The sequence below is a fragment of the Bos grunniens genome, chromosome 10 (assembly GCF_055505025.1).
Source record: "Bos grunniens cultivar Pamir isolate PY7600 chromosome 10, Bosgru_T2T1.0, whole genome shotgun sequence".
NCBI classification, from domain to species: domain Eukaryota; kingdom Metazoa; phylum Chordata; class Mammalia; order Artiodactyla; family Bovidae; genus Bos; species Bos grunniens.
This window is the reverse complement of record NC_141174.1, coordinates 76,661,834-76,675,060: the sequence shown is the minus strand read 5'-3', so window position 1 is coordinate 76,675,060 and position 13,227 is coordinate 76,661,834. Positions and strand designations below refer to the sequence as shown.

The 13,227-nt window shown below is 48.1% G+C and overlaps 1 protein-coding gene across 2 annotated transcripts; it reads left to right on the top strand.

Moving 5' to 3' along the window:
* The first annotated feature begins 618 nt into the window (after window positions 1–618).
* On the top strand, window positions 619–10,390 carry KLHL33 (kelch like family member 33). Of its 2 annotated transcripts, none has more exons than XM_086322131.1 (5): window positions 619–725; window positions 1,002–1,778; window positions 6,563–7,487; window positions 7,606–7,773; window positions 7,868–10,390. In XM_086322131.1, exons 1-5 carry the CDS (start codon window positions 641–643, stop codon window positions 8,418–8,420), a joined length of 2,508 nt encoding a protein of 835 aa, XP_086178257.1. In that variant the 5' UTR covers window positions 619–640; the 3' UTR covers window positions 8,421–10,390. The 2 variants fall into 2 exon arrangements, with proteins under 2 accessions (XP_086178257.1, XP_086178258.1); XM_086322132.1 differs by having other exon boundaries at window positions 689–761.
* Window positions 10,391–13,227: the final 2,837 nt, after the last annotated feature.

Sequence of the window (13,227 nt, the reverse complement as noted above, 5' to 3'; positions counted from 1 at the left end):
GGTAGGGGCTCAAGGTGTTGGCCACCTTGTCTTTTGAAGGGGAGGCCATAAGAGGATCCACACAGAGGTTAGTCACTATCACCCATTTTGCAGGCCAGAACAACCAGAGGTTGCCTCTCTGTTGACCCATCTGGTGGATAGCAGCCCCAGGGTTGGGTTTGGCTTTGTCACCACTGACTCCACCTCAGGACAAGGAAACCCCTCACTAAGAGTAGGTCACGGTCGGTAGCCCTACCCATACCCCTTCACCTCCCCCACCCCTCTGCCTTTCTTGGACCAGATGGGTTATATCTGAGATTCACCCCAGTACAGTACTGTTCACTCCAGGGTCTCAGCTTTAGCATGCACAGAAAAATCAACAAAGGCCAGGACTGACCCCTAAACTCACCCTTCACTCTCTCCCAACTTTCCCCTGTATCAGTCCAGACGTTCTTCATCCACCTCTCCAGCCCAGCCCAGTGGACACTGGGCTGGCTCACTCCACCACATCCCCTCATCCTCCTTGGCTTCCGAGTTTGCTTTGCTCAGCACCAGGACGCGACCTCCAAGTGGAAGAGGGGAGGAGGTAATCTCAGGTCGGGCCCAGGGGATTGGATGTTGGAGTTTGGGCACCTGGAGACCAGCCCCTTGCCTGCCAGCAATGGCTATAATTAGCCAGGCGCCACCACTGACAGGGACAGGGTTGCATTTCCTCTGCCACTCCGTCAGAAGTAGAGCAGGCCCAAGTGAGAGGATAAGTGGGACGCTGGTGTCTTAGGAGGGTGACTATTGGGATGGGGGCGAGATGGGTGGGATACAGTTTCAGACACTGGATCTTTACTCATTGTTCTGGCCTTTGCCGCCCCCAGTGCACTTCATAGTTGCCTGGTGTAGCCTAGATGCTAGAGCCCTGGGATAGGGGGAGATGGTTGAAGTAGGAAATGGGGCTGGAGGCAGGGCTTCCTCTGGCCTCTGTGGGTCCAGCTCTTACACTCTCTTCTCTTTCCTCTTTCTATCTGTAGCGATCCAGAGAACTTGGGCCATGAGCCTCTCGGACTCCACACGTGGTCCCTCAGGGGCAGAGGAAGTCTCTCTTCTGGTCCAGAAGGACGACCTTGACCTCCCTTTGCCCACCCAGAGAACCCCCTCCTGGCCTCCGTCCCCGGATGAGGATCCTGGTTTGCCCCCTTTTCCTCTGGAAGAGCCTGGCCCCAGGCCTATGACCCCAGCGAGCCTTCCTTCTCCAGCCTTGTCCCTGGAGGAAGAAGAGGAGGAGGAAGATGAGGAGGATGGAGAAGACTCTGCCGAGCCCGAGGGGCTGTGCAGCGAGGAGCATCCCAGCCAGTTTTTCGCGGAGGCACAGCGGCTGCGAGAGCAGAGGTTGCTGCTGGACGAAGAGGTGTCAGTCGGGGGGAGAGCGTATGGCGTGCATCGGGTGATCTTGGCCTCAGTTAGCAGCCTCTTCAGAGGCAGGCTGCTGGGCAGCAGAGGTCCGCAACCCCCCCTCAGCCTGGACGTAACCCCGGCGGCCTGGGAGGCCGTGCTGACCTTTGCCTACGAGGGGGTGCTGGGACCCGCCTCACGGGAGGATGTGCTGGTCGCCGCTGAAGCCCTGGGAGCCCCCCGGATAAAGGCTGCGGCCCAGTGGGGACGCCAGGGGACTGGAAGTGGACGGGAAGATGAAAAGCAGCCCAGCCAGGCAGAGGAACTGAGAGAAAACCTGCGCAGCATTGAGCTTCTGTACCAAGAAGGCATCGGGTGCGACCTGGAGCTGGAGGCAGGCGGCTGCCGGCTGCGGGGTGAGGGCCTGGGGGTGGGGGTGGGGGGCATTGCATTGAGGCAGGTGCATATGCCACCTGGAATGGTGTGTGCAAGCAGTAGCTGATTCGATCCCTAGCATAGTGCTTTTGATCCCTGTTGAAATCAGAATTTCCCAGGGCGTGGCCTTGGCGCCTCTCCTGACCCACTGAGAATGGGGCATGCGCAGTTGAGTTGTTTTCCTTAGGCGCACCGACAGATTTATGCTGTGGCTTTTCCTGTGCCCAGAAACAAGAAACTTCCATTCAGCTGGCAGGCTCTAAGGTATAGTCCATGCCAGTAGAACAAGCAGAAGGTGATTGACTCAAACAGAGATTAACCAAAGCCCCTTCTTGGCATCTTCTATTTAAGACATAGGAAAAGCTAGAGAAACACGGTGGAAAAATTTATAGTGTGTCCTTTTGCCTAAGTGAGCTTGACACCATGGCACTACAAGACCCTATACCAAGGACCCTACAGCTCATGAGCAAGATCTGGTACTGTTTTCCCAGAATCTAAGGCTACCAGGTTGTGGCATTTTGAAGTTAACTCTGCTCATCACTAGGAAAGCTAAAGTGAAAGTCACTCAGTCGTGTTTGTGGAATTCTCCAGGCGAGAATACTAGGGTGGATAGCCTTTCCCTTCTCCAGGGGATCTTCCCAACCTAGGGATCGAACCCAGGTCTCCCACATTGCAGGCAGATTCTTTACAAGGGAAGCCCCCAGGAAAGCTAAAGAGGATTGAATACGTTGAGAATTATTCAGATTCTACTAACATTTAGTGAGGTACTGGGTACCAGAAATTTTGTTTTTTACTCATGCCATCTCTTTTAATCTCAGGTATTTCTAGCTGCAGATAAAGAATATTAAACTCAGAGATGTTAACTGGTGAAAATCAGGATATAAGCCCACATCCATTAGCCCAGTCTGCTCTCACTAGTCCATACATTGCTTCTTATGCAGCCAAACCAAAGGCACATAGCACCTGGCAAATGGAGCCAGAGTGTAGACATATAAAAGTTTAAAATTAAAAGGGATTGGTTTAGCTATTATCTAGTTCAGTGCTTACACCTTACTGATAAGGAAATCAGACTTAAAGACATGTCCAAAGTCACATAGCTACTACTCATTAGAAAATGACTTGGACCCAAAGTGCTTCTGCTGCTGCTAAGTTGCTTCAGTCAGGTCCGACTCTGTGCAACCCCATAGACGACAGCCTACCAGGCTTTCCCGTCTGAAAGTGAAAAGTGAAAGTGAAGTCGCTCAGTCGTGTCCAACTCTTAGCGACCCCATGGACTGCAGCCTACCAGGCCCCTCCATCCATGGGATTTTCCAGGCAAAAGTACTGGAGTGGGGTGCCATTGCCTTCTCCGAAAGTGCTTCTAGGATTCCCCAAAGGAAAAGCATCCTATCTTAGTCAACTTGAGTTGCTATAACAAAAATACCATGGACTGGGTGTTTTAACAACGGAAGTTTATTTCTCTTGGTTCTGGAGACTGGATCAGGGTGCCAGAATGGTCAGGTTCTGGTTAGGGCCTCCTTTCCAGTTTGTAGATGGCCATGTTCTCACTATATCTTCACATGGCAGAGAGAGACACAGAGAGATTGATGATCTCATGTCTCCTCTTATAAGAGCACTAATCCCATTCATGAGTTCCACCCTCATATTTAATTACCTCTCAAAGGCTCCACCTTCAGATACCATTATGTTGGGGACTAAGGCTTCAACATATAAATTTGGGAGGGGCCCAAATGTTTAGTCCATAACAGATTTTGAAGTATTTGTTATAATTTCTGATAGCACTAGATGGAAGGGGAATTTAAAATTTCATAAAGTTTCCACTAGGATTTGGAATTTAAACATACTTATATTGATGCTTTCACTTTCTTAAGAAACATTCCAACTTAATAATGGTGAGTAAGAAGGGGTGCAAAATACAAGTGGTTGTGACTCCTTTGACAGTTGGCTCTGAGCTATAGGCTGATTGATGGTAAGGAAGAGGAGAGGGTCTACTTGCTTTGAGGAATGCAGATTTTCCCGGGGCAATATATATGTGAAAGCTGTCACTAATGTTTACTGCTTGGGAAGCACTGAGCTACTACCCACTGCTTAAAAAGACAATGGAAAGCCATGCTGACATCACTTGCCCTCTGAGAGAGCTGAACATGCTGCAGCTGGTCAACGTAGCCTGAGGTTCATAAACCTTACTGGGAGCTTGGGTCTGTGTGACCTGCCTCAGAAGACTTCTAGCAGCATTTTCCCGCTTTTCTGTAATGAAGCATTTCAAACACATAGCAAAGAAAAGAGAATATTAAGATGAACACTAAAACACTCATCACCCAGACTGAACAATTAACATTTTACTATGTTTGTTTCTGGAAAAGGAAATGGCAACCCACTCCAGTATTCTTGTCTGGAGAATCCCACGGACAGAGGAGCCTGGCGGGCTATAGTCCATGGAGTTGCAAGAGTCGGACACAACTTAGCAACTAAACCACCATACTTGTTTCATCTATTTATTTTTTTGGTGAAGTTTAAAGTATTTCACTCATAAATACTTGGGTATGTGTCTCTCTAAAAGAGGAAATTTTCTCATATAACCACACTATCTAGCAAAATTAGTGTGTTAGTCACTCGGTCATGTCCACCTCTATGCATATGCAACCACATGGACTGTTGCCCAACAGGCTCCACTGTCCATGGAATTCTCCAGACAAAAATACTGGAGTGGGTTGCCATTCCTTCTCCAGGAGATCTTTCCTGACCCAGGGATTGAACCCAGATCTCCTGCATTGCGGGCAGACTCTTTACTTTCTGAGCCACCAGGGAAGCCCTTTTCTCAATATCACCTCATCCACACTGAAATTTTCTCACTTGTCCAAAATAGTGTATGTTAGAGCTGTTCTGCTCAATCCAGGAGCCAATCAAGGTTTACACTGAATTCAGATGTCTCTGAAGCTTCCTTTACTCTTGTCCAGTCCTCTCTCCCTTTCTTTTTCCTCCCTTTTTTTTTTATAACTTGACTTATTGAAGAAACAAGATTAGTTTTCCCATAGAAAGCTCCAATTTCTAGATTTGTATACATTTTCCTTCTGTGTGTGTGTGTGTTTTTTAAATTTGTTCTTTTAGCCTCTCAATTTCCTATAAACTTGAATTTAATCTAAAGGTTAGATTAAAGTTAAATATTTTGGTCAGAATACTTCATACTTGATGCCAACTGCCTCAAATTGAGTTACATTAGGAAGCATATGTTGTTGTTGTTCGCTAAGTTGTGTCCAACTCTTTGCCACCCCATGGACTGCTGCACGGAAGGCTCCCCTGTCCTTCATTAACTCCTGGAGTTCAGATTCATGTCTGTTGAGTTGGTGATGCTATCTAACCATCTCATCTTCTGCTGTCGCCTCTCCTTTTGCCTTCAAACATAAGAGTTCTAGTTATTTAACAACATTTAAAAAAATATTTATTTGGCTGTGTTAGGTCTTTGCTGCTACTCGAGGGCTTTCTAGTTGTGGTGTGCAGGCTCGGAAGAACACGAGCTTAATTGCCCCGTGGTACATGGGATGTTAGTTCCCTGACCAGGGATCAAACCCATGTCTCCTGCACTAGAAGATGGATTCTTAACCACTGGACCACTAAGAAAGTCCCCTAACAACATTTTAAATAATTTATTTCTTTTTAATTTTTAATAGGACATTTTCAGTGTCATGAGGGCCATGTGCATAAGCAGGGAACTGATACACAAGTATGCTCAATGCAGCCTGGCAGCAGTCACAGTGCATGACACTCTTCCCAGACAGCTACTACATGGAGATAAAAAATAAATCACTGCCTTTCACTAGGACTCAGTTTCCTTATCTTAAAATGAGCTATTGAACTAGATGGTTTTGAAGGTCTCCAGTTTACAGTGTTGTGATTCCATAACTCTATCAAGGAGGTGGGTATGCAAAGAAAAACTATAACATGTGGGAAGTATTAAGCACTAAATCTTGGGTAAGAGAAGATGACAGTTAGATGAGGTTGAGTCATAGCCATTCCTGAGTGTGGTACCATTTTCCAAGTAAAATCTGACTAACAGAATGGCTGATGTCAGTGGCTCTTCTAATTGTAGAGGAAAGAACTTTATTCTGTGCACAGTGTGGAAAGACCTATATAAGCTGCACATTGGTCTTTGCAGTTTATTTTCTACCCCCTTTTAGCAAATGTTCTTTATAGCCTCTTCTCCACGTAATCAGTCAAGACCCTTTTTCTAATTGGCCTGCATCAAAAAAACTAAAGCAATGTTTTTCAAGGGGCTTCCCAGGTGGCTCAGTGGTAAAGAATCTGCCTGCTAATGCAGGAGACGAGGAAACACACGATTGAACTCTGGGTGAGGAAGATCCCCTGGAGGAGGAAACGGCAACCCACTCCAGATTTCTTGCATGAAAAATCTCATAGACAGAGGAGCCTGGCAGACTACAGTCCATGGGATTGCAAAGAGTTGGACACAACGGAGCACATGTACACAATGTTTTTCAAAGTGTCTTTAGGTCACTAACATGAGAATCATGCAGGGTGCTTGAAAATGTTAAAACACAAATTCATAGGATCTCCCTCTGGAGCTACTGGGTCAAAATCTCTGGGGGTGGGTCTGAGAATTTAATTTTAACAAGCACCTAGTGGTGTTCTGTGCATATCACAGTTTAGCCTGTGGTTTTGGGTGGTTGGCCCAAAGTGGGGGTTGTGAAATCGAAAGCGTGCCTAGTGGTTTGCAACACTCTGGATTCCCCTCTGCTTCTCCCTCTTGCAGTGCACCGAGCAGCCCTCGCCTGTGGCAGTGAGTTCTTTGGGGCCATGCTCCTGAGTGGGATGAGGGAATCCCAGGGCACAGAGGTGTCTCTGCACACCATCTCTGCCCAGGACCTGCGACTCCTCGTCTCTTTTGCCTACTCTGGAGTTGTGCGGGCAAAGTGGCCAGGACTACTGAGAGCTGCCCAGGCTGCTCTGCAGTACCAGAGCTCCTCCTGCCTGGCTCTGTGCCAGAAAGCCCTGGCACGAGGCCTCAGCCCTGCCCGTTGCCTGGCCCTGATCCCCATGGCAGAAGCCCCAGGGTTGGAGAGGCTCTGGAGTAAAGCCCGTCACTACCTCCTCACCCACCTGCCCGCTGTGGCTTTGTGCTCCACTTTCCCTACTTTACCGGCAGCCTGCCTGGCTGAGCTCCTGGACAGTGATGAGCTACACTTGCAGGAGGAGTTCGAGGCCTTTGTGGCTGCACGGCGTTGGCTAGCTGCCAACCCTGACACCCAGGAGTCAGAGGCCAAGGCCCTGCTTCAATGCGTCCGCTTTGGCCGTATGTCCACCAGGGAGCTGCGGAGGGTAAGGGCGGCCGGGCTGCCTCCACCCTTGAGCCCCGACTTGCTGCATCAGCTGATGGTGGAGGCTGAGGTTCCAGGACAAGAGAGACGGAGGGAGCCTGACCAGGCACTGGTGGTGATTGGCGGGGACGGGCTCAGATCAGACATGGCCGCCAGACAGCCATCCCGAGGAGTGTGGTGGGCCCGGGCCTTTCGCTGCGGCATAGGACTGGTTCGAACTGTGGAGTGGGGGCGGCTGCCTGCCCTACCTGCCCCCGGGCGCTTTCGGCACGGGGCTGCGAGCCTAGCAGGAAGAGTGCTCTACGTGTGTGGGGGACAGGATTTCTACAGCCACTCTAACACCCTGGCTTCGACTCTCAGGTATGGATGGGCTCCAGAGAGTGGCAGGTCCCAAGGTGGGTAGCTGAGGGAGTTTGTGGGCCAGCCAACAGCAGACTCCCAGGGTCACTCTTCCCATCTCTTGTCCCACTGTCTCCAGGTGGGATCCCAGTCAAGAGGACTGGGAAGAGATGGCACCTTTGTGCCAGCCTCGGAGCCTTTTTCCCCTGGTGGCGCTGGATGGACTGCTTTACGCCCTGGGTGGACGAGACAGTGGTATTGCCCTCAGGTCTGTGGAGACTTATAATCCTGAGCTCAATGTCTGGAGGTGAGCAGGGAAGGGGGTGTTTCAGGCATCAGGGGTCTTGGCGGAGGAGAGCTGAAGATGACTGATGCCTGACCACGTGCTCTGTTCTCCACAGGCCAGCACCTCCTCTTCCCGCACCACGCTTTGCCCACGCAGCTGCTGTTTTGGAGGGCCAGCTGTACGTGAGCGGTGGCTGCAGTGAGACTGGCCAGTACCAGGCCTCGTTGCTGCACTACGACCCCAAACTTGAGAAGCCGGTGACACTTCTGAGCCCTATGGGGGTGCCTCGGGCTGGCCACGTCATGGCTTCTCTGGGTGGGCGGCTGTATGTAGCAGGTGGTCTAGGTCAGACTGGGGATCTGCTGAGCTTCGAGGCCTATGATCCAAGTACTGGTAGCTGGACTCAGCTGACCCCCTTGCCCTCCCCCCATGTCGGAGCTGCAGGTGCCGTGCTGCAGGGGGAGTTGCTGGTGCTGGGGGGCTACAGCCACCGTACTTATGCCCCCTCCCACCTTATCCATGCCTATTGTCCTGGCCTGGGCCGATGGCTGTGCCTGGGAACTCTGCCGAGGCCTCGGGCTGAGATGCCTGCCTGCATCCTGACCCTGCCCGCGGTCCAGCACGTGGCTTTGGTTCCCACACGGCATCAAACTAAACCTGCTGGGTGAGAGGGCAGCAGTGGTGGATGGAGGGAGGAAGGGATAAGAGAGGATAGAGACAATGAGTGCAGGGAGAAAGAGAAGGCTTTGTTCATCATGGCATTTCATTCTAGCGCAGCGCTTTACAACTCATAAATCGCTTTTGTATATATGATCTGCGTTGAGGAAAAGGTGGTTCTGGAATTCCTAGGGAGAGTATGGAGGAAGGAGAGGCAGTTGAATATCTAGGTAAGGAGAAGAGACCTAGGGGCAACTCTACAAGGTTTAGGGACCCTGGCTCGATTCTTGGTGGGGAAAGTGCATCTAACTAGAAAGACAGTCATGAAGCATCGGTGTAGGGGCCGTGAGAGAACAGTCAGGAAAATTATGATTCCGACCAATGGATGAAGGAGAAAAATGAGGAAAGGTCATCTGTGAAAAGAGCTGAGGAGTATGTTGGGAGGACTGTAACTGCTGCTTCTTTTTACTCTCCAATTCCTGGGACATCCAAACCCTCTTGATGATGTTCTTTCTCAGGTAGCTGGTAGACCCAGTCTAGCGTTTCCTCAGCCACACACCGCAGGCTGCCCCTAAGAGCCTCTTGGATTTCAATCTGAGGACGAATTTCCCTCCTGGACCCGGCATAGCACAGGGGCCCGAGATGCCAGAGCGACCAGGCAGGGAGGCTGCAGGTGGGGAAGTTGAGGAGAAAGAGGGAGGCGTCCATGTGGAAAGGGATGAAGGATTTGAGGGCATGGGGTGGGAGAGGTCAGGAGCTGACTGGCTTCTTTCCTCCGCTTTGGGATGAATCGAGGGATCAGGAGGGAAAACGGTACAGTTGTGGTGTGTGGTCCTAAGTTGTGAGAGGAAGCAGCAGAGAGGAGAGAGGCAGAGAAGACCCAGAAAAGTGGTTTCTTTCTCTGTTCCTTTCTTCCAGAGTTTTTTGAATCCATTTCCCTTTCTCCTGGCCAGGGAAAGCTGAGTCAGATGTTTCCTCTCTCTCTTCCTCCACCCTGCTTTTCATCCCCTTTCCCCTTCTCTTCTATCTTTTCTCCTGTCTCCCTCATAGTTAGAAATTATCTACTGTGTGCCAGGTACACTGTGAGGCACTAAGGACCCCAAGATCAGGGATTTTGACCAGAACACAGACTTGTAAGCAAATACAAGTTTTACAGTGGACTTAGAGGTATGGACACTTGCCTCATAGTTCTCACAAGAGCCTCACACCCCACAAGCCTCACAGTTGAAGGTATGAAAGCCCAGAGGACAGAGAGGGAACTCTGTCCAGGGAAGCCTTCTTTGAGGGAAGGCATCATTTGATGGGTATAGACTGAACTGGATCTTGAAGGTTCCCTAGAAACTCACCAGTCTGAGGAGGGAGGCATTCCAGTCAGAAGAAAGAGGCAAATGGGATGTATGGTGCCCTGTGTCTCCACAGCAAAGGGGAAGTCAGTATTCCAGGGGTTCTTCAGGGAATTCTGCTGCTATTCCAGCCTACTCTCTTCCCTGAAAGCTTCCTGAAGACAGGGGCTTTCAGTTAACAATTGTGTGTTCCCTTCCTCTACAACTCCCCTACATCTTTCCTGTCTGGTGTTTCCACTTCTGACCCCTGAGCAGCTTAGGGCAAAGGAGGGCCAGTTCTTTGTACAGGTCAATTTTCTCTTACCACTGCTTATTAAGATTCTCACTCTGCTAAGGTCAAGATGAGGGAGCCTTCCTTGCTTCTTTCTTCATCCCGACATGTTTTTGTTTGTTTTGAGATTTCATTATTTTGCTAAGGTTTTTTTCTGTATCTCTGTTTAGGAACATAGTTGAAAATGAGGAAGGGTAAGTAGGATATATAAGAGAACAGAGAAGAAAGATTGAAGAGGATAGGGAAGAAGGAAATTGGAAGCACTGAGAAACTACAAGGGTTGAGTCTTTAGGGTGAGCTTCTGTGATCAAGTTCTTAGTGATTTGTATGCAAAGACAGACTTAAATAAAGGTTTCACCATGACTGACTCATTCTTGTCTGCGTTTTTCCATTTAAAAAAAAATTCCATATCCCTTGTAATTTGGTTTTTGTCTACACTGCACTACCGAAATCATTCTCTCTCATGTCACTGTGACCAATTTCTCACCAAATTAAACAACCTAAGGCCAACCTCATTCTCTTTCATCTTTCTGCAGGAACTGGCTGGCTTGAAAACTGGCTTTTGAAACTGGCTTTTGCAAACTAAAAATTTCTCTTTCCCTGTCTCCAGAGATGACGCACTCTCCTATTCTTATTTCTCCAATCCAAAGAGGCTGCAGAAAGTCAAATCATGGTGTCCAAGAGGGTATGGTGCCATCCGAGGTGGAGCTGATAGTCCAAAAGTATGTAGACGGGGGGAGATGGTTGCAGGAGGCTCTATCATTAGGCTTTTTAAATTTTTAATTAATTAATTTTATTTTTGGCTGCATTGGGTCTTCGTTGCCTTGTGAAGGCTTTCTCTAGTTGCGGTGTGCAGGCTTCTCATTGCAGTAGCTTCTCTTATTGCGGAGCACAGGCTCTAGGTGCATGGGCCTCAGCAGTTGCAGCACTTAGACTCAGTAGTTGTGATGCAGGGATTAGTTGCTCCATGACATGTGGAATCTTCCCGCACCAGGGATTGAACCCGTGCCCTCTGCCTTGGCAGGCAGATTCTTATCTACTGCACCACCAGGGAAGTCCGCTAGCCTTAGTTTTGAAACTGTGGTTGGAATGAGAAGAGAGGAAGAGGTTCCTAATGTGAAGCAGGACTCTGGCCAATGGTCCACTCTTCAGTGAGAGGGCCCTGAATTAAGCCAGGTAACAAGTTGGGGCCTTGGGCAAGTGCACTGAGATTCAGGGCAATGTTTCACCCCCAGAAGGGAAGTGGAGTAAGAATCAGGAATTAGGAAGAAATCATTCCTATAGAGTGGGCAATCATGGCAATTTAGGAATTAGGCGACAGTTTGGTGAATTCCTAGAGGTGCAGGATTCTTATTTTGGTAAATCAGATAATGAGCCAAAGTGTTGTATATCCTCCCCTACTAGTTGCCTCCACAGTCTTCCTTCAACCTCCTTTCTGGATTAGGGTGGAATTTGCACACTTGCTCTCGTCTTTTCCAGGTTGACTCAGAAGCTGGATAGGACTTGGAAGTGTGTAGTTTCAGTACCGGTAAGTCTGTTAGACTATAAGAGTCTTCTATGCCTAATTCATGGACAGGGGAGCCTGATGGGCTACAGTCCATGGGGTCACAAAGAGTTGGACTGAGTGACTAACACACACACACACCTAATTCTGGGTTGTCCATGTTCCTCTCTTACCTTGCTTCATGGTGCTCTTCAGAAAGCTCACTTCCCCTCTATCCTAGGCCTTAATGACTCACTCGGGTTCTGGTTAAATTTTTCTGTTTTTTAGCAGCCCTCACCTCCACTTGGATTTACCACTATCATCGGTTCAGACTCATCATGCTTTGTTGGTGCTATCATTTTTCCTAGACACAAAGCTTTATCATCACCTTGAGTTTGTTCTCTTATTTTCACTCGACTCATCATGGACTTCTGTACTACTGAAACAGAAACTGTACTGATTCCTTCTCCCAGTATTTTCCCTGTCAAATATACTGTCCTGGACATCTGGAAATCTGATAGCAGAGAAGTTTGAAAAACAAAGGAAAAATATATACAAAAGAGTAAAAATCACATAAAAATCCTACTTCAGGGAACTCCCTGGCAGTTCAGTGGTTGGGACTTGGCCCTTTCACTGCTGCGGGTCAGGGTTCAATCCCTGGTTGGGGAACTAAGATCCCAAAAGCCTTCCAATGCATCCCCAAAAAGTATCCTACTGCAAAACTAAGTGCCATTATTTATCTAGACTGACAGTCCAGGATATAGAAGCAACAATGTCCAACTCCGAAGACTGAAAAACTACATAGAAAGATTGTTCAGTAGAACATGGAATGAAGAGATTTTGGAGACAGTGTAATTCAAACCTTCCTTTACACAGTGTAAGAAGCCAAGGCAAGTGGCACAGTCTGGATAATGAAAAGGAACATTTTCAATGAGCGCAATATCCAAGTGACATACCTATAACACTGGGACCCGGAGACTGGCTGGGACAAGCATCACAGGTTAGGTTTATATGCAGGACAGTCATAATTACTCTTTTAGGGCCACAGACTACATTCCAAATCTGAGCTAACTCTTGGGATCAAAGGATCATAGCTGGAAAAGTGTGAATTTATCACAACTCCTGCTAACACAACTACAAAAAAAATACATACATATACATATGCATATATACAAGCGTGAATACATGTGTATGTCATTAGTGGTGAGATTATTGTCTTTTATAGTCTTTATTTCCTCTGAGAGATAGATGTTTATAGATGATTCAAAATACAATCATTTGTATTTCTAATCAGAACAGTGAAAAAAAGTACAGCTTGAGAGTGAACTGAATTAGAAGTAGTAACTTGAGCTCAAGCTCCAAATCAATTGCTGTTTTGGTAATCATGAGTAGATCCCTTAATCACTTTGAATGCCAGTATCTTAATCCATAAAACGGGGATAACACTTATATATGAACATCATAGGGTTATTATAGTCATGAGCCACAGAACTTGGGATAGTCCTAAGGACCTCTACGCACATCTTGAAAAGAATTTAGCTGATAGTTTGTCAATTAAGTTTCCAGGCTACATCCTTTTAGATTAGTGAGCTAGATGATGCCAAAACAAGGGGCCAGTGTATTGCAGCACCCCTGAGACCATGAGTGCCGTACAGAGGGTTACAGGTTTATGCCCAGCTAATGCAGACTAACATTGCTTCTGAGATAGGGATAGAGATTCA